Source organism: Manis pentadactyla, chromosome 13, assembly GCF_030020395.1.
Source record: "Manis pentadactyla isolate mManPen7 chromosome 13, mManPen7.hap1, whole genome shotgun sequence".
Lineage (NCBI taxonomy): Eukaryota > Metazoa > Chordata > Mammalia > Pholidota > Manidae > Manis > Manis pentadactyla.
In genome coordinates, this window is record NC_080031.1 from 80845409 (window position 1) to 80866747 (window position 21339).

The 21339-nt window shown below is 37.8% G+C and overlaps 1 protein-coding gene across 1 annotated transcript; it reads left to right on the forward strand.

The window, feature by feature from the left end:
* Window positions 1-18445: 18445 nt before the first annotated feature.
* LOC130680256 (olfactory receptor 11L1-like) lies at window positions 18446-19405 on the forward strand. Its single transcript, XM_057490512.1, is given in 1 exon segment — window positions 18446-19405. A coding segment is annotated over 1 exon segment (960 nt).
* Window positions 19406-21339: the final 1934 nt, after the last annotated feature.

Below are 21339 nucleotides of genomic sequence, written 5' to 3' on the forward strand. Positions count from 1 at the left end.
CAACCACAGGGAAGTTTAAAGCATTCTCCATGTGTTCTTCTCACATCTTTGTGGTCCTCTTGTTTTTTGGTACAATAATTGGTGTTCACCTTCCCACACAGGTGAAACAGACAGAGCAGCAGCTGTAATGTACACTGTGATCACTCCCTTGTTCAACCCTTTTATCTGTAGTCTAAGGAATATTAATCTGACAGTAGTTCTTAGGAAAACCATCCAAAAGAAATTGTTTATATGATATATTTCAAGGTGTGTGGACTTTTCAGGTGAACATACAAATGAGTCAATAATTTTATTAAATGTTCCCATTTTCAACTGCTTTTTGTGACTGTAAGGCTTATAGTTTCTTCAGTAAATTATTTTATTTGTGTGTAACAACTTATGAATTATAATATCTTAACACAACTGATGGCATATAATTTTTAAAGTACATAAACCTGTGTATCATAAATATTGTAGATGCTGTAGAAAAATATTTCTAATTCCTAGGATTTCTACAAAGCTGACGAATCCTAAAATGTCAAATAAATCTCATATATGTTTATTCTAAAATGTATTCTATTGGATATGATTAAATGTTGTATAATAACATTATTCAAAAGTGAATAATTACACTTATTTAATATTAGTTCTGATTGTATTTAGGTTGATTCTTTTGGATATTCTAAGTATTAAGTCAAATCATTGCAAATAGAAATATATTTATCAATTAATTTCCAATTTTCACTATCTGTATCTTATACGTGAATTGTATTGGTAATAAACTCTAATACATATAAAAAAATACGTGTAGTGGGCATCCTGTTTCATTTACTTTCAATTTTACCATGTTTTCATTTTCAACTTATTTTCAATTTTATCATGTTTTTAAGATGTTGGAATGTGTTTGTATATACATATATAAAATAATGCATATAATTACTTTATTTTACATATATAAATTTTATTTTCTATTTATTTTGTATATATATTATTTTAAATAATATATCTATATATTATTTTCTATTTTATCTCTCTGTATATGTATATATTTCTCTAATTTCCATTTTCCTTTGCTTTGTGTGAGCATCTGTGTTGTGTATGTGTGTTTACTTGGGGTAAAGAAAGACAGTGGTCAGCAATAGGTGTTAAATATGTCATATACTTTTCAATATCTAAAAATTTGATCATATAACTTTCCTCCCTTGATCTATGGCTTTAATACACGTGAGGATAAGACTCTTCTTACTCCAATAATGCTGGTTGGGTTGTACCAAATGTCCTTGTTTCACATTTGTGCACATATATGTGCAACAGGAATAAATTGTGCTTAATAGTATTGGCTGAATCCTGAAACACATGCCTAAAACTTGATCTTCATGGTGTCATGACCAACCACTCTGCAACCCTCACTACCCCACCGCAAAATACCTGTAATAACGAGAAATAAAGTGTCCATCATAGTTATACTAATATTAAGGGTCTCATATACCATTGATGAGATTGCAAAGGGGTCAAGACTGATGAATATGAAACAGATGATCCAGGATAGATAGTGGATAAGTACTGTCTATCTATATTCTTCATAATATTCTATATAATAACAACAAATGGAAACCCACCAAAGAGTTTTAAGCTGGTAGCAAAAAGGTCAAATGTGAATGTTGCATCAAACAGACAAGTGTTACATACACCTATGCTTGCATGTGTATTCTTCTAAAATATTTAGTAATTTATAGTTCAAATTTAGAATTACAATGCAGCTATTATCTATGGCATTAGTGATGTTTAAAGATACATTTTCACTATGGATGTTTAATTGATGAAACATCTTTTTTCTTTTTATATGTTTTAATTATAGTGGATGTATTATATTTATTTCAATATACAACAGTGATTCAACAGTTTTATACGTTTCTAAATGTGTACCACAAATAGTGCAGTTACTATGTGTCAGCATAGAAACATATTAAAGAGATACTGACTACATTCTCTAGGCTGTACTTTCATCCTTGTAACTAATTTATATTATGATTGAAATTTTATGCCTTTTTATCCCTTCACATATTTCAACTGCCTACTTCAACACCTCTCCGTGGTAACCACCAGCCATATCTGTGTCTACGAGTCTACTGCTGTTTTATTCATTTGTTTTTTTTTTAGATTCCACATACAAGTTTTAAGAAGGTTGTGTGTGTGTGCATAAGTTGATTAACTCTTTCTGAAATGCGCATGGAGCCAAATGTTTAGAAAATCAACAATTTTGGAAATAGGAAACCATATTGTCCAATTTTACCACCTGATTTTCAGAATGACTATTCAGGTATGTTAATCAGGACTGTTATTAGCATAAATATAAACAAATGAGTCAGATAAGACTTTAGAAATAGTAACAGACTTACACTGAGCTTTTTACTAATAGGCCATGAAAATTTAATAAGGAAAGGATTATAAAATGGTGTAGAAAACCAGTATAGGAAAATCATAGAATCTCATATTGTATTTCAGGCCATACACAAATTCACTAGAAAAAGATGATAGACTTAAATATAAGATGTGATACTACATTTTATAGAAGAACATAGAGAAAACTGTCTTCAAAAATTGGAAAAATATAAGAAGTCTTATAAGACACATGCCATAAATCATAAACCATGAAATATGAAAGATACAAATGATAATAGAGATAAATCCCAATGAAATTTACACTCTTTGTATTCAGAAATCATTGCTAAGGCTATGGAAAATCAAGTAAAAAACTGGGATAAAAATACATACACATGTATAGTAAAAAATTTGTATATGAGAATAAATGGTCCAATTTAAAATGCCAGCATTTGTACATTTGACAAAATGTTTCATAAGATTGGCCAGTGAACATATGAAAACATGCTCAATGCCATTAGTTGTAATAAGAGCACAAACTGAGACATGATATACATTACATACCCACCGGAATAGCTTAAATTAAAGAGAACAGAATTAAGTGAGGGTGTGGATATGGACAGTGGGGCACTTGTCACTCCTCACTGGAATGTGAAGTGTTCCAACAAATATGGCTATTTTGGTAATAATTTCTTACTAAGTTTAATACTTAACACTATACATACAAACTATCATCTCAGCTATTTATTCAAGCATAAGCAAGCATATCTTCATACAAGGATTTGTATGTGTAAGGTTCATTGTGGTTTTACCATTAGTAACTCTAAATTGGAAACAATCTAAACATTTAGGCGGAAGAGTGGTACCTTCAGCCCTGGAGATGGCAGAGGAGAAATCAGGAGGGGAAGAGGGGGTTGGACGAGGGGCTGCTCTGTTGCTGAGGTCACTATGCAAGGAACCAACCTCTCCCATATTAAAGTTCTGTGGGTTGTAATTAAAAAAATAAAAGCACAATAACTGTGGGCTCTTCAGAGAGAGGAGCTGCCTCTTCTCCAGGTTATGGAGCACTCCGTGATCCGTCCCTATACCCAGGATGAGCTGCTGGTCATGAGCATCTGGTATAGGCAGAAACCATTGGAATGTCTCCCTACATGGCTTTTACATCTCTGGAATATGCAGGTGGAAAACATTGTTATGTCAGGTACTGAGATGAGTGTACTGGCTTCCCTGACAACTGGCAGTAGTCATCAGGGCACTTTGACCTAATCAGGGTGATTTACCATACTCACCCACTAGCGGGGAAATGTATGCACAGCTACAGCAGGTGTTATGGGAGATGGGCATGAAAAATATCATCTATAATATGGACACTCAGCGCCCCAAAGAAGAGTTGTTCACTGTAGGAATTAGAAATACGGTACTCCATATAGCGAACCCATCTCTCCTTGGGTCTGTAGTGACTATTCTTGTCCTCCACGTAAAGCAACCCAGAAATGAGGCTACTTGTACTTTAGCAGATCTGGGGGAGGTTGAAATATTAAGGAAATGGAAGGAATTACAGGCTACAGCTGAAAGGAGTGGTGCAAAGGGCCCTGTGAATGTCTCGAGGACTCAGATGTGGGTTAATTTGATAAAGGCTGGGATAGTGAAAGAAAACTTGACGGGAAACCCAATAAGATGATGTCATAACTGTGGGAACAACTAAGCCAGAGCAACAGTTAAACCCACTGAGGTCCAGGACATGGGAGAGAGAGACAAAGTTTCTTGCTCAGCCTGTGTACCTGCAGGACCTACTGGGGGACAGTACTAAGGCTCTGCCTGGGCCCTCACCACCACAGGATGATGATTGGGTATTGCCATACATGCCTTGAGTGTAATAGACTCATCAGGCCCTATGAGCTAGATGTTCATGTAAATGAAGATGGTTATGGATGGGACCTTTGGCAGCAGCTTGAACTAATCTGCCAACCTTTTGTATTCTGGACACAACTATGAAAAGGAGCCGAGGTCCAGTATACTCTGACAGTGAAGCAACTGGATGCTGGGTACCATACCTTTTTGACCATGGAGCCCATCACCAGAACAGCTCTGACCTGGGTAAATCCACCTATCCCATTACAGGGTGGGTGCAAGACTGGACCCAAAGGCTGTGGAGAGGTGTGGCACAGATGCCTACACTAGCCAAATGGAACACATATTCACAGTAGATTAACATGCTTTCTAATAGCCCCTTAAGTGGAGAACTCCAGTGTTTATTGGGGGCATGGACGTTTACCAGTGGAAAAGCAGGAAGAACTTGCTTTTGAGCCACTGGTAGTCAAGAGTGCTTATCAGGAGGGAAAAGCCCCTATATCTAAAGATGCTTTGTATACAGAGAGCTCCAGTTGTGCACAGTCCCCTAAGTGAAGGAATGTGGCTTTCCATCCTAAGACTGAAACAATATGGATTTAGGATCAAGAGGGGAAGAGCAGTCAGTGGGCTGAGTTGCAGGCAGTATGGCTCATGACCAGCCAGCAACCTTCCCCTATTGTTGTCTGCACTGACATCTGGGTCATCTACTGGGGCTTGACCATATGGCTACTGACATGGTACCATGTCACTGGATGGTTGGTCACTGGCCCTTCTGGGGGCAAGGGCTGTGGCAAAACCCTATGGGCCTCTGGTCAGACTAAGCCTGCTACTGTATATCATGTGCCTGGCCATTTGCCCTTGACATCCCCAGAGAATGATGCAGCAATCCCATTGGTCCAGGAGCACTGGCTAGAAGGAAGGCCTGCCTCTGATGGAGCCCAATCCTTACATCAGCATTTGTTTCACATGTGGTAAAAGACAAAGTGGGTGTGGCCTGTCGGATGCACTTAACATTGACCTTTGAAGAAGTCAGCAGAGCCTGAAAGGTGTTCCTTGTTTGCTCTAAGAGGGACTTACACTGAGTCCTGCAGCAACATGGGAAAATAGCAAGAGGGCCAATACCCCTTGTCAGGTGACAGATAGACTATACTGGGCATCTGCACATACAAGAAGGATATCGGTATGCCAGTGACTTGTGTGGACACAGCTCCTAGACTCTTGGTTGCTTTATCTGCATGCAGTACAGAACAGCAAACCAGCAAGAAGGTCCCAGAGAATCTCTTTGCAGCCTTTGGCTGGCCACAGGTGATTGAGAGCGATCAAGGTTTCCCCTTTACTTGACATGCATTACAAGAATGGGTATAGCAATTAAGAATAAAATGGAAGCTTCAGTACCATATAACTCTACTGGGGCAGGAGTGATAGAGAGGTAAATTTTTTTGTTGAAATATGGCCTAAAGTTGGACACTAATAGTCTACACGGCTGGTCAGTTCACTTATTGATGATGGTACAACATTTGAATGAGAAGCCCCAGAAAAGAGCCTTGAACCCTGTGGATATGCTAACACACAGTGATGCCTCTCCTACACATGTATGTGCAAACTAAAGAGGAATTATTGAAGCCACGATATGACCAGCAGAGCAACATCCTGCTGCCAGCCCCAACTGCTTTAAACCCTGGAGACTGTTGAGTGGACGTGGCCCTGCACATTCCAACACACAGACCAGTGATGGCTGGCCCTTCTGGCCCCTTGGGGATAAGCCCTGGAAGCTGGCCTTGTGTATGTACCAGGAGTAACAGGAGGGTGGACTCCAAAGATCATGGTAGTATACCAAAAGTGTCTGGGGAGTAAGAGCTTCTTATCAGGAAGTTTTGTTTTATCTTTATGACCAGGGCATGTACCTCCTGTAGGCCTATATAATGACCCATCTGTAACTCACACAGGGAGGGGGTGAAAGTCTGGTGTACCAGACCAGGACGAGATCCCATTCCTGGCGGTGTCCTATCACAAGACCACTCTCTTGCATATATCCTATCAGATGGACAAGAATTGCCTATGCTGGTGTCATTAAAACATGTATCTTATTGCCCTTAATGTTATTTTCTTCTGCATTCCCCGTGACCTCGATGTACCCATTGGCTGCAAGTGCTGCATGATGATTGCTCTGAACTCCTTTAGCTTCTGGCGCCTGTAGTATAGATGAGCTATTGACTTAATCTGCATAGGACTTTGAACCTAGCTGAATCCTCCACCTTGAGGATTTTCATGATTTTATTGCTGTTGTTATTGCATGTTATGAGTCTGGTTACAGTGCTCCAGTTTTCTCACACAGGTGCCATTGTGGAAGATTGGGATCGAGTATACTGTAAGTTGAGATATCTGGAGGGGTGGGCTGTGGGTAAAATTTCAATATTTCCAGACTCTCTGGCCTTGCCGTAGTGCATCTCCATATCAACAGATGATCACAAGAGTGAAGCCACTTCTTTACTGGAGAGTTTGAGTTAGGTTAGTTGCAACCCAGTCGGGAGAGACACTGGTGAGAAATGGACAACTGCTTGTAAGCAATAAACAGGTTTATTTCACTTTATTTTTCCTTTGACTGATTTTTCCATCAAAGGTAATTTTTTCTGGGCTGGGAACATATTTCCCACCTAGAGTTACAGTGACAAAAGAGGAAGCAGCAATTTCTTGTGTCTAAGTGGAGAAAATATTTGAATGCATGGGTCAATAGGACACTTTCTGAGAGCTCTATTTCTTGATTGCAGTTGTGGTTACATTTGTATACATTTATCAAAACTCAAACTCTATCCTTATAATGGCTGTATCTTATAGTATATCAGTTATAGCTCAAAAATTTCATTTTAAAAATTATCTTCTATTCTCTTTTTTTTTTTTAAATAATTATTTTTTATTGAAGAGTAGTTGACGCACAGTATTACATTACATTAGTTTCAAGTGTACAACACAGTGGTAGAACATTTATATACATAATTCTAGGTTCCAGCTATCACCTACCAAGCTGTTACAATATCTTGACTATATTCCTTATGCTATACATTACATCCCGGTTACTTATTTATTTTACCATTGGAAGTCTGTCCTTTTTTTTTTTTTTTTTTTTGTTAGGGCATCTCTCATATTTATTGATCAAATGGTTGTTAACGACAATAAAATTCTGTATAGAGGAGTCAGTGCTCAATGCACAATCATTAATCCACCCCAAGCCTAATTTTCATCAGTCTCCAATCTTCTGAGGCATAACAAACAAGTTCTTACATGTAGAACAAATTCTTACATAATGAATAAGTTACATAGTGAAGAGTACAAGGGCAGTCATCACAGAAACTTTCGGTTTTGCTCATGCATTATGAACTCTAAACAGTCAGTTCAAATATGAATACTCATTTGGTTTTTATACTTGATTTATATGTGGATACCACATTTCTCTCTTTATTATTATTATTTTTAATAAAATGCTGAAGTGGTAGGTAGATACAAGATAAAGGTAGAAAACATAGTTTAGTGTTGTAAGAGAGCAAATGTAGATGATCAGGTGTGTGCCTGTAGACTATGTGTTAATCCAAGCTAGACCACGGCAATAAAACATCCACATATGCAGAAGATTTCTTTCAGAACAGGGGGGGTGAGGTTCTAAGCCTCACCTCTGTTGATCCCCAATTTCTCACCTGATGGCCCCCCTGCGACTGTGCCTGTCTTAGGTTGTTCCTCCCTTGAGGAATCTTACCCATCTCTGGCTAACCAGTCATCTTCCGGGGCCATACAGGGAAATGTGAAGTTGGTAAGTGAGAGGGAAGCCTTATTGTTTGAAAAGGTTAGCTTTTCACTTCTTTGCATATTTATGCCCTGTGGCTTCTATGCCCAGCATTTGTCTCGAGGTATCTTTACCACTTGGAGGAGTTATGATACTCGGTAAATTTGATATGAGGCACGAATTCTATTTAAGGGTTGTAATTAGGAAGGAAGAAGAAAAGCTATAGAAGTAGCAGGCGGAAGAAAACATGGGAAGATTGATTATTTCTTTGACAAATCTTCTTGTAGAGTAACTTCAGCATATATAGGTTTTAAGCTACTACTTAAATTGCGCACACACATTAACATAATAGGAGTATAGTTACATAACCAAAGCATATCTGTAATTACCAGCCATCTCCAGTGAAACCAAGAAAACCATTAAGGCACCTTAGGCATTTGTGAAAACTTATCTATGATATGGTTGATATTGTCCAACTGAACTTGAACAGTCTGAGAGAAATCAGACAAATTAAAACAACCCATTCCTGGGGACTGTTCACATGCCATATGTTCTTTTAACAGTAAATAGTCTGTAGTTGTAAGAGTTTGGAGCGCTACAATTTGCACTTCTCCAAATTCTTGGTTGAGTTCCAACAGTATAGATCCAGTCAAATTTGTTGTTTTACTGTATGCACAGGCCAGCTTAGATATCTCGTTCCTCATTCCCATGGCAAGTCCAGGAACTGGTGGGATGAGTGCATCTACAGCTGTAGCAGTGCGTGGATCTTTGTTGGGAATTTTTGATGATCATCTTCTGGCATGAGTCTTCCAGAGAGTGCAGATGTTGGAAGTTCTTTTTCATATCGTATCTTAGTTCATTTTCGGGGTAGCCCAATTAGGCTTTGATCCTCTGTATAAACACAAACAGACCCTTTGCCTACACTTTTATATGCCCTTTATACCCTTGTGTAGAACTCGTTGGAGGTTACCACACAGGAACTGCCCTTTTGTTTTTTTTTTTGCTTTGTTTTTGGTATCACTAATCTACACTTACATGACGAATATTATGTTTACTAGGCTCTCCCCTATACCAGGTCTCCCCTATAAACCCCTTTACAGTCACTGTCCATCAGCATAGCAAAATGTTGTAGAATCACTACTTGCCTTTTCTGTGTTGTACAGCCCTCCCTTTTCTCCTACCCCCCCAGGCATGTTAATCTTAATACCCACCTACTTCTCCACCCTTATCCCTCCCTACCCACCCATCCTCCCCAGTCCCTTTCCCTTTGGTACCTGTTAGTCCATTGTTGAGTTCTGACATTCTGGTGCTGTTTTGTTCCTTCAGTTTTTCCTTTGTTCTTATATTCCACAGATAAGTGAAATCATTTGGTATTTCTCTTTCTCCGCTTGGCTTGTTTCACTGAGCATAATACCTTCCAGCTCCATCCATGTTGCTGCAAATGATTGGATTTGCCCTTTTCTTATGGCTGAGTAGTATTCCATTGTGTATATGTACCACATCTTCTTTACCCATTCATCTATTGATGGACATTTAGATTGCTTCCAATTCTTTGCTATTGTAAATAGTGCTGCAATAAACATAGGGGTGCATCCGTCTTTCTCAAACTTGATTGCTGCGTTCTTAGGGTAAATTCCTAGGAGTGGAATTCCTGGGTCAAATGGTAAGTCTGTTTTGAGCATTTTGATGTACCTCCATACTGCTTTCCACAATGGTTGAACTAACTTACATTCCCACCAGCATTGTAGGAGGGTTCCCCTTTCTAAACAGCCTCGCCAACATTTGTTGTTGTTTGTCTTTTGGATGGCAGCCATCCTTACTGGTGTGAGGTGATACCTCATTGTAGTTTTAATTTGCATTTCTCTGATAATTAGTGATGTGGAGCATCTTTTCATGTGTCTGTTGGCCATCTGTATTTCATTTTTGGAGAACTGTCTGTTCAGTTCCTCTGCCCATTTTTTAATTGGGTTATTTGTTTTTTGTTTGTTGAGGCGTGTGAGCTCCTTATATATTCTGGACGTCAAGCCTTTATCGGATGTGTCATTTTCAAATATATTCTCCCATACTGTAGGGATCCTTCTTGTTCTATTGATGGTGTCTTTTGCTGTACAGAAGCTTTTCAGCTTAATATAGTCCCACTTACTCATTTTTGCTATTGTTTTCCTTGCCTGGGGAGATATGTTCAAGAAGAGGTCACTCATGTTTATGTCTAAGAGGTTTTTGCCTATGTTTTCTTCCAAGAGTTTAATGGTTTCATGGCTTACATTCAGGTCTTTGATCCATTTTGAGTTTACTTTTGTATATGGGGTTAGACAATGGTCCAGTTTCATTCTCCTACATGTAGCTGTCCAGTTTTGCCAGCACCACCTGTTGAAGAGACTGTCATTTTGCCATTGTATGTCCATGGCTCCTTTATCAAATATTAATTGACCATAAATGTCTGGGTTAATGTCTGGATTCTCTAGTCTCTTCCATTGGTCTGTGGCTCTGCTCTTGTGCCAGTACCAAATTTTCTTGATTACTATGGCTTTATAGTAGAGCTTGAAGTTGGGGAGTGAGATCCCCCCTACTTTATTCTTCTTTCTCTTTATTGCTTTGGCTATTCGGGGTCTTTGGTGTTTCCATATGAATTTTTGAATTATTTGTTCCAGTTCATTGAAGAATGTTGCTTGTAGTTTCATAGGGATTGCATCAAATCTGTATATTGCTTTGGGCAGGATGGTCATTTTGACGATATTAATTCTTCCTAGCCACGAGCATGGGATGAGTTTCCATCTGTTAGTGTCCCCTTTAATTTCTCTTAAGAGTGACTTGTAGTTTTCAGAGTATAAGTCTTTCACTTCTTTGGTTAGGTTTATTCCTAGGTATTTTATTTTTTTTGATGCAATTGTGAATGGAGTTGTTTTCCTGATTTCTCTTTCTGTTGGTTCATTGTTAGTATATAGGAAAGCTACAGATTTCTGTGTGTTGATTTTGTATCCTGCAACTTTGCTGTATTCTGATATCAGTTCTAGTAGTTTTGGGGTGGAGTCTTTAGGGTTTTTTATGTACAGTATCATGTCATCTGCCAATAGTGACAGTTTAACTTCTTCTTTACCAATCTGGATTTCTTTTATTTCTTTATTTTGTCTGATTGCCGTGGCTAGGACCTCCAGTACTATGTTAAATAACAGTGGAGAGAGTGGGCATCCCTGTCTAGTTCCCGATCTCAGAGGAAATGCTTTCAGCTTCTCGCTGTTCAATATAATGTTGGCTGTGGGTTTATCATAGATGGCCTTTATTATGTTGAGGTACTTGCCCTCTATTCCCATTTTGCTGTGAGTTTTTAACATGAATGGATGTTGAACTTTGTCAAATGCTTTTTCAGCATCTATGGAGATGATCATGTGGTTTTTGTCTTTCTTTTTGTTGATGTGGTGGATGATGTTGATGGACTTTCGAATGTTGTACCATCCTTGCATCCCTGGGATGAATCCCACTTGTTCATGGTGTATGATCCTTTTGATGTATTTTTGAATTCGGTTTGCTAATATTTTGTTGAGTATTTTTGCATCTACGTTCATCAGGGATATTGGTCTGTAGTTTTCTTTTTTGGTGGCGTCTTTGCCTGGTTTTGGTATTATGGTGATGTTAGCTTCATAGAATGAGTTTGGGAGTATCCCCTCCTCCTCTATTTTTTGGAAAACTTTAAGGAGAATGGGTATTATGTCTTCCCTGTATGTCTGATAAAATTCCGAGTTTAATCCATCTGTCCCGGGGGTTTTGTTCTTTGGTAGTTTTTGGATTACCGCTTCAATTTCGTTGCTGGTAATTGGTCTGTTTCAATTTTCCGTTTCTTCCTGGGTCAATCTTGGAAGGTTATATTTTTCTAGGAAGTTGTCCATTTCTCCTAGGTTTCCCAGCTTGTTGGCATATAGGTTTTCATAATATTCTCCAATAATTCTTTGCATTTCCGTGGGGTCCGTCATGATTTTTCCTTTCTCGTTTCTGATACTGTTGATTTGTGTTGACTCTCTTTTCTTCTTAATAAGTCTGGCTAGAGGCTTATCTATTTTGTTTATTTTCTCGAAGAACCAGCTCTTGGTTTCATTGATTTTTGCTATTGTTTTATTCTTCTCAATTTTATTTATTTCTTCTCTGATCTTTATTTTGTCCCTCCTTCTGCTGACCTTAGGCCTCATCTGTTCTTCTTTTTTAAAATTTCGATAATTGTGACATTAGACCATTCATTTGGGATTGCTCTTCCTTTTTTAAGTATGCTTGGATTGCTATATACTTTCCTCTTAAGACTGCTTTTGCTGTGTCCCACAGAAGTTGGGGCTTAGTGTTGTTGTTGTCATTTGTTTCCATATATTGCTGGATCTCCATTTTGATTTGGTCATTGATCCATTGATTATTTAGGAGCGTGTTGTTAAGCCTCCATGTGTTTGTGAGCCTCTTTGCTTTCTTTGTACAGTTTATTTCTAGTTTTATGCCTTTGTGGTCTGAAAAGTTGGTTGGTAGGATTTCAATCTTTTGGAATTTTCTGAGGCTCTTTTTGTGGCCTAGTTTGTGGTCTATTCTGGAGAATGTTTCATGTGCACTTGAGAAGAATGTATATCCCGCTGCTTTTGGATGTAGACTTCCATAGATGTCTATTAGGTCCATCTGCTCTACTGTGTTGTTCAGTGCTTCCATGTCCTTACTTATTTTCTGCCCAGTGGATCTATCCTTTGGGGTGAGTGATGTGTTGAAGTCTCCTAGAATGAATGCATTGCATTCTATATCCCCCTTTAGTTCTGTTAGTATTTGTTTCACATATGCTGGTGCTCCTGTGTTGGGTGCATATATATTTAGAATGGTTATATCCTCTTGTTTGACTGAGCCCTTTATCATTATGTAGTGTCCTTCTTTATCTCTTGTTACTTTCTTTGTTTTGAAGTCTATTTTGTCTGATATTAGTACTGCAACCCCTGCTTTCTTCTCACTGTTGTTTGCTTGAAATATGTTTTTCCATCCCTTGACTTTTAGTCTGTACATGTCTTTGGGTTTGAGGTGTGTTTCTTGTAAGCAGCATATAGATGGGTCTTGCTTTTTTATCCATTCTGTTACTCTGTGTCTTTAATTGGTGCATTCAACCCATTAACATTTAGGGTGACTATTGAAAGATATGTACTTATTGCCATTGCAGTCTTTAAATTCGTGGTTACCAAAGGTTCAAGGTTAGCCTCTTTAGTATCTTACTGCCTAACTTAGCTCGCTTATTGAGCTGTTATATACACTGTCTGGAGATTCTTTTCTTCTCTCCCTTCTTGTTCCTCCTCCTCGATTCTTCATATGTTGGGTGTTTTGTGCTGTGCTCCTTCTAGGAGTGCTCCCATCTAGAGCAGTCCCTGTAAGATGTTCTGTAGAGGTGGTTTGTGGAAAGCAAATTCCCTCCGCTTTTGTTTGTCTGGGAATTGTTTAATCCCACCGTCATATTTGAATGATAGTCGTGCTGGATACATTATCCTTGGTTCAAGGCCCTTCTGTTTCATTGTATTAAATATATCATGCCATTCTCTTCTGGCCTGTAGGGTTTCTGTTGAGAAATCTGACGTTAGCCTGATGGGTTTCCCTTTATAGGTGACCTTTTTCTCTCTAGCTGCCTTTAACACTCTTTCCTTGTCCTTGATCTTTGCCATTTTAATTATTATGCGTCTTGGTGTTGCCCTTCTTGGATCCTTTCTGTTGGGGGTTCTGTGTATTTCCGTGGTCTGTTCGATTACTTCCTCCCCCAATGTGGGGAAGTTTTCAGCAATTATTTCTTCTAAGATACTTTCCACCTCTTTTCCTCTCTCTTCTTCTTCTGGGACCCCTATAATCCGGATATTGTTCCTTTTGGATTGGTCACACAGTTCTCTTAATATTGTTTCATTCCTGGAGATCCTTTTGTCTCTCTCTATGTCAGCTTCTATGCGTTCCTGTTCTCTGATTTCAATTCCATCAATGGCCTCTTGCATTCTATCCATTCTGCTTATAAACCCTTCCAGAGTTTGTTTCATTTCTGCGATCTCCTTTCTGGCATCTGTGATCTCCTTCCGGACTTCATCCCATTTCTCTTGCGTATTTCTCTGCATCCCTGTCAGCATGTTTATGATTCTTATTTTGAATTCTTTGTCAGGAAGACTGGTTAGGTCTGTCTCCTTCTCTGGTGTTGTCTCTGTGATCTTTGTCTGCCTGTAGCTTTGCCTTTTCATGGTGATAGGAATAATCTGCAGAACTGGGACGAGTGACGGCTGGAAGGACTTCCTTTCTTGTTGGTTTGTGGACCTCCTCTCCTGGGAGAACAGCGACCTCTAGTGGCTTGTGCTGCGCAGCTGCACGCAGACAGGGTTTCTGCTTCCTGCCCGGCTACTATGGAGTTAATCTCTGCTGTTGCTGTGGGCGTGGCCTAGCTCTGGCAGCTACTCCAAAATGGTGCAGTCGTGTTGGAGCAGGAGCTGCTGGGAGGCTATTTATCTCCGTAAGGGGCCTCCCTGCTCCCTGCAGCCCAGGGGTTAGGGTTCCCAGAGATCCCGGATTCCCTACCTCTGGATTAAGTTACCCGCCCTGCCCCTTTAAGACTTCCAAAAAGCACCCGCCAAAACAAAACAACGCCCACCAAAAAAAAAAGATTAAAAATTTTTTTAATTAAAAAAAAAAAAAAAGTTTTTAATTTAAAAAAAAGGTCGTCGTTCGTTTTTCTTTATTCTCCGGTGCCATTCTCAGGCCTCTGCTCACCGGTCGGTCTTTCTGCCCTGTTTCCCTAATATTGGGGTCCCTATCCCTTTAAGACTTCCAAAAAGCGCTTGCCAAAACAAAGCAGCAAAAAAGCAAAAAAAAAAAAAAAATGGTCGCGCGCTTTTCTTATGTCCTCTGTCGCCCAGCCTCCAGTGCCTGCTCACTGTTCTTGCTGCCCTGTTTTCCCAGTATCGAGGGCCCTTCACTCTGGCCCGGATGGCTGGGGCTGGGTGTTCCGCAGTCCTGGGCTCCGTCTCCCTCCTGCTCTGCCTGCTCTTCTCCCGCCGGGAGCTGGGGGGATGGGCACTCGGCTCCCGCGGGTCTGGGGCTTGTATCTTACCCCCTTCGCGAGGCGCTGGTTTCTCTCAGGTGTGGATGTGGTCTGGATATTGTCCTGTGTCCTCTGGTCTTTATTCTAGGAAGGGTTGTCTTTGTTATATTTTCATAGATATATGTTGTTTTGGGAGGAGATTTCCGCTGCCCTACTCACGCCGCCATCTTCCACCCCTCCCTGCTTCTATTCTCTTTAGATAGCGAATCTTAGTGGGACCGCTATTAATACCTTTAGTAGGGCATTTGACAACCCGAAATAATTAGCATTCTTCATGCTCATATTAAATCATGTCACCAATATCCCATGTTACTTTGAACAAGCTACCTGTGCGTAGTTTCAAATAAATACCTCCTGGTACTTCCTACTTTCTCAGTCATAACAATTGATTTACAGTTTATTTCTTTGATGCTTAAATGTATGATCTGATTGACTTTTATTTATAAGGATTTATTTTTAAAATATTTACATATGTGCTAATTTTCACAAACCATGTATTTAAGAAAATATTTTCCTTGGCAACATGAACTTAATGTGAACAAGCTCACACTTATATTCTAAGTTCTCTTTTTGCCTTTCATATGTAGAAATAATCTAGCTTTATCTTATTCAGTCACATACATTGTCATTTTTTCCTTCTTTTGTTCTTATAGATTGTCAGTCTTTCATTCACTCTATACATATTTACTATGCTGCTATAACAATTTGCGTGTGTGTGTGTATATGTGAAATGACTTAACTTTGATATCTACTCAGTTGACCACTGTTGTTTACCACATATGCTTGGTAAATATTGAGAGTTGAGGTTTCTGGTATGAAGAGAATGTCACACCAGCATTGTTTTGTTTTGCACGTTTAGTAGTGCTGTTACTATAAAGGAAGTGCTTTAAGTACTGATCCAGTATGTGCTTTGTATGCTAGGCAGTGTGATCTGGGTATGCTTGTTATGGCTGAAATATTGAAGGGTGCAATCTGTATACATGAAAGACAGGTGAATGCCATGGGCAGTGGCATTATAAAGCCAATTAGGAGACTATTTTTTCAGTTCCTGTAGAAACATTTCTGCTGCTTCCCACACTTCCTTTGTTCTTTCTTTATTGCTAATGTGAGACTATTACGACTCTCACGCAAGGAAAATCTTCAGGGAAACATTGTGGATGTCCCACCATGAAAGGCCCCTGGCTGAACACATAGTAGTAATTCCCACAAGGGGGATCTCAGACAAGGTCTTTCTTTACATCCTGCTCACAAGGAAAGAAAGCTCTGAAAAAAAAAAGGGGAGGGAATTCGTGTTTATCTATAACATAGATGGTCGGGGAGAGTCAATAACATAGCAGTGAAGAGATGATTTGTTTCTTTTCCTTATGGTCCAATTGAATGTAGTGTCCTTTAATTTTGTAACCTTCTGAAAGGAAAGCTTAAAGAGAATTTAATAACATTCAATTCCTGAAAAATAACCAAACAGGTTACAGGCTGAGAGTATACATGGGAGGATATAATCCATGTTTTTACTTGGGTAGAAAATAATGGAGTTACATAATAGTACTTTTATAATTTGGGTACTGCTGTAATCACATGTAATATACCTTTGGCATGTCCAGTTCCCTTCAAAGTTAATATACATTTAAGAGGGTATAACCCTATTTTTGCTAAAGGCAGAGTTAGCCATAATATCTTTAAGAAAAAGACATGTTCTCCTTGACATGATGTTGATTTGATTGCTGCCAAAACTCTACTGCTATTTTTTTCAAATTACTGAATTTGCTTTGGTAGTGCCAGCAGAAAGAGAGCCATGCAATGTAGAAACCTTGAAACATTTATAGTAAGGTGACAATATGAATTGTAATATTTGTCTTATAGAATCAGGAAATATATTTTTAAATATTGCTCCCAATTCTTTCATCCAAATAGTTTTCTTAAATTGATAAATTCTGTGTGTTCACTAGTCATAATATTTTTTAAAATACTTTGAATAGTTATAAACCCTGAAAAGAAGTAAATGTTATATTATGTTAGAGTAAAAAGCAAAAGTAGCATTTTTCGGAAGTTAAAATCTGAAGGTTGATGTAGTGGGGCAAATAAAATGTCTCCTGATCATGCTGATGTTACTTTAACCACATCTAATAATTTTTATGACATATTTATCTTGAAAAATTCTCTTCTGTACCAGCAGTACACTACATTGGACCGTTAATACTGTGCCATAGAACATATACATATTTTTATGGTTCAAAATTCCCATAAAATTTTGCTCACAGAAATACACATATATGAACACAATTGTCTCTACATTTCACTCAACATAATTTTTATTGTGCTATAGGAGTTATCAAGTCAGTATCTTTATGTCAGATAATTTTTTAATATTAAAATTATATTTTACATATAGAAGAAAGCTTTTTTTATGAGCCCTAAGAAATTTTTTCTGCTATACTCTGCATTTATCATCTTGATACTTGGCACTAAACCATATGTATACCTGATTGTACCCATTGGAATTCTTTTTTCTTTAAAGATAAGATTTCTAATTATTTTTTACTGAGGTAACACAACAGAACAACAGTTTGCAATATTATAAAGTACACTTAAATATTTGGAATGTGGGTAGATCTTATGTTCTGTTCTTTCACATTAACCAAGATATAGAAACCACCTCACTGTCTGTGAAAATTTATTTGTTTGACTATTTCTCCTAAATGTAGGAAAAGAGATGAATGCAATGATTCTAAAAACAAACAATCCAAAGATTAGGAATGTTAATATTTATAAACAAAATATTTTCTATATAGATTTTAAATCCTACTCTGTGCTACTGTTTTCTGGAGATAGTGTTTGCTCATGTCCCAATCTCCCACCAAACCATAATTGATGGAATAAATTAGGGATCTTGAAGATAAAATTGTAAAAAATATTCTGTGTTGGTTAGCAAATAGTATGGCCTAGAATCTCCATTCTGTGAGGCATAACAACCACTCCCATGATCTTCTGGCTTCGGAAATGAGGTGTCTGCATATTTCATCACCATCCTCTAGTCTCGAGGATGTAAATTCCTTAGTGATGGGACAATAACAGAAACATGTTTTTCTTATTGTTGTGGACTCATAATTCAAAACAACCTGCTGAGTTCAAAACCTGCCCTGCCATTTAAAGTGATATAAGTGTAGAAAAATCACTCCCCCAGATTCTTCATTTGAAGTTTTAGATTCCTTGAATATTTATCATGGAGATTTCTTTTCTAAATTGAGTGAGTTAATCCATGTGTAAATTTTAATTTTTACTAATACTAGAAGTCTATTATCGTCATTAAATAAATGATAACAAATATATCCCATTCTTGCTCATGTATTATACAGCCTTTGTTGGTTCCAGATCAGAGAGGATGAGCTATGGAGGTGACAAACCAGACCACAGTGACTGAGTTCATTTTTCTTGGGTTTCCTGGTATTCTATACCTGAGAATCACATTGTTTTTAATGTTCCTCACGGTGTATCTGCTGTCCCTCATGGCAAACACCGCCATCATATTCACTGTTGTGATGTAGACGACACTCCAAACCCATATGTACATTTTCTTAGGATATCTGTACTTCCTGGAGATCTGGTACACCACAGTCACAGTACCTAAACTGCTGGCCACCTGCCTGTCAGAGGGTGTCACCATCTCTGTGTCTGGCTGTATAGCCCAGTACTACTTCTTTTTCTCCATGGGAGATACCGAGTGCATCCTTCTGGCAGTGATGGCCTATGACTGGTACCTGGCCATCTGCAACCCTCTAAGATACACACTGCTCATGAGTATTCCAGTGTGCCTGCAGTTCTCCACTGGATCTTGGATTGGGGGCTTCATTTCCCCTCTTCTATCTACCATACTTATCTCTCATCTGAACTTCTGTGGCCCCCAGAAGATCAACCATTTCTTTTGTGACTCAGACCCCATCTATAAACTCTCTTGCTCAGATACATTCTTGGTGGAGGCGTTGAGCTACACATGTATCACTGTTATGATTCTCAGTTCTTTTCTTCTCACCATGTCCTCCTATGGACACATTGTGGTCACAGTAATCAGAATATCTTCCCAGGAAGCTTGGAGAAAAGCTTTCTCCACCTGTGCCTCCCACCTCACTGTAGTCACCATCTATTATGGCACCATCATCTTAGCCTATGTCTGCCCTCTGGCCAAGTACAACTTCACCATTGGTAAAGTGGTCTCCTTGTTCTACTGTGTGGTCAACCCATTGGTAAATCCTCTTATATACACTCTGAGAAACAAAGATGTGAAGAAAGCCTTCAGAAAGTTTCTAGCACTAAAGAGATTGCTCATGCAGGGAATTTGGGAGACCAAATAAAATAAGCCATTTAGAAAGGAATCCCATACCACATTTGCAAACAGTATTGAAAAGTACATTAGGAAATTGATACCACTTATTACAGACACTTCTCTCACTTTTCATATTGATTTGTATCTTCTTGAAATAGTTATCCTATAATTAATGTATTTAAGAATGTTTTAGCTTAATGCCAAAGTCACAAGTTTCCAGTACATAAACCATTCAGAATAGGTAAAAAGGCTGGTTTAGTGCCATATAAAATTTCAGTTAAATGTTCTAATAATATGTACCTTAACATTAACTATAGGTCAAAAATTTTCCCTGTTAAAGGGAGAAATGTTTTAATTCCATCTGTTAAATGGATTAATATAAATGTGTGACTATGTACATTAAAAACACATAATGATTCAGTATTATTCTAAGACATTGATGCAGATTTAATTATGAATATAAACATAAAAATTAAATTTGAAACTAGAAATTACTCTCTAATTACCATTTTTCTGAGTAATACAACTGAATTTGAAAATATTAGCAAATGTAACAAGATCAATAATTTGAGAGGGAGAAAATGGGAAAAGTTTGAACTGGACAGTACAAGAATTGGATATCTAACAAGGAAAAGCAAGTATTGACACTCTTAGATTTTAATATAATAGTCAAAGACACACTCATTTTACTATATACTAATTCAATTCAGACTAATAGGCAAAAATGGATGGACAACTACTTTTCCATTATTGTGTATTGCTCTCCCATGTGAATAAAAAGTTCTATTATTTTCAGTACAGTTAAGAATCTACACGGATGGTAAAGGTGATGGAAGAAAAGGTATCATCAAAGCTTTTTAAGTATGAATTTTCCACTAGATTGCCTCACCAAGTCTCCCTATTCAAAGTATGTCCAGTGGATGAGCACAGTCAGAATAATCTAGGAGGTTTAGAGAATGAAAATTTACATAGTTACAAGATACCCATTTGATTGGTTTGATACACATATTAAATCATGAAAAGAAAACACTATTTTAAACACCCAAGGTTCTAAACAATTCAATTTTAAAGGGAAGAGAGTATAAAGAAATCAGAAAACACACCGGTGGGTGCCATAGTGGAGGGGGATAGGGGAATGGATAAAATATGTGAAAGGGGAAAAATTAGTGAGAAAAATTTGGTATCTTCATCTGGCTGATGCTTACATGATTGTATATGCATATCAATTCATTAAGCTGTACACAAAAATTTGGGAACTTTATTGCAATATCACAAATAAATTAATGAAAAAACAAAGAACTTGCTGCACATGCCAATGTTTAAATATGTCTTTGCTTAAGTCTGAACTCTTATTTTCTGGTATAAAATAGAATTGCATTTTTTTCTGAATGCCTAATTACTTTTCATTTCTAAAGTAGTATGCATGCATGGAAACTTGTCAAAATTACATTTACATGTATATGTGAAACAAGTCATAATCAACATTTTTTGCTAAATCTTTCATTTCTATCAGCATATGAAAGATTTTATATAGACTTTCACAACATGAGCAAAACATTCTGTATCAGTCCAGTTACTTCTGTATGCCATCGCACTGGAGATGAGGGAAAAAAAGGCTTTCATCCTTTTTGGGTATTGTGCATGAGCCTAAGTATTAAGCAGTCACTAGACAGATTAACAGGAAAATGGCATGTTAGCTATATTTAATACTTTCATGTTAACATAGAAATTTTCTAAAGGAATATGAAGACCCGGAGAAGCAAGTGGAATCAAAAGGTCATATGCATTTAAAAAATGTTTTACTAATTCATTTTTATTGAAGTATAAAAGACTTGCAATATTTTATTGGTTTCAATTACACAATATAGTGATTCAATAGCTCTACATAGCATTAAATGCATACCCACCTAGTGAAGTTATTATGTCATCATGTTACAGTTACTGACTGCATTATACATGCAG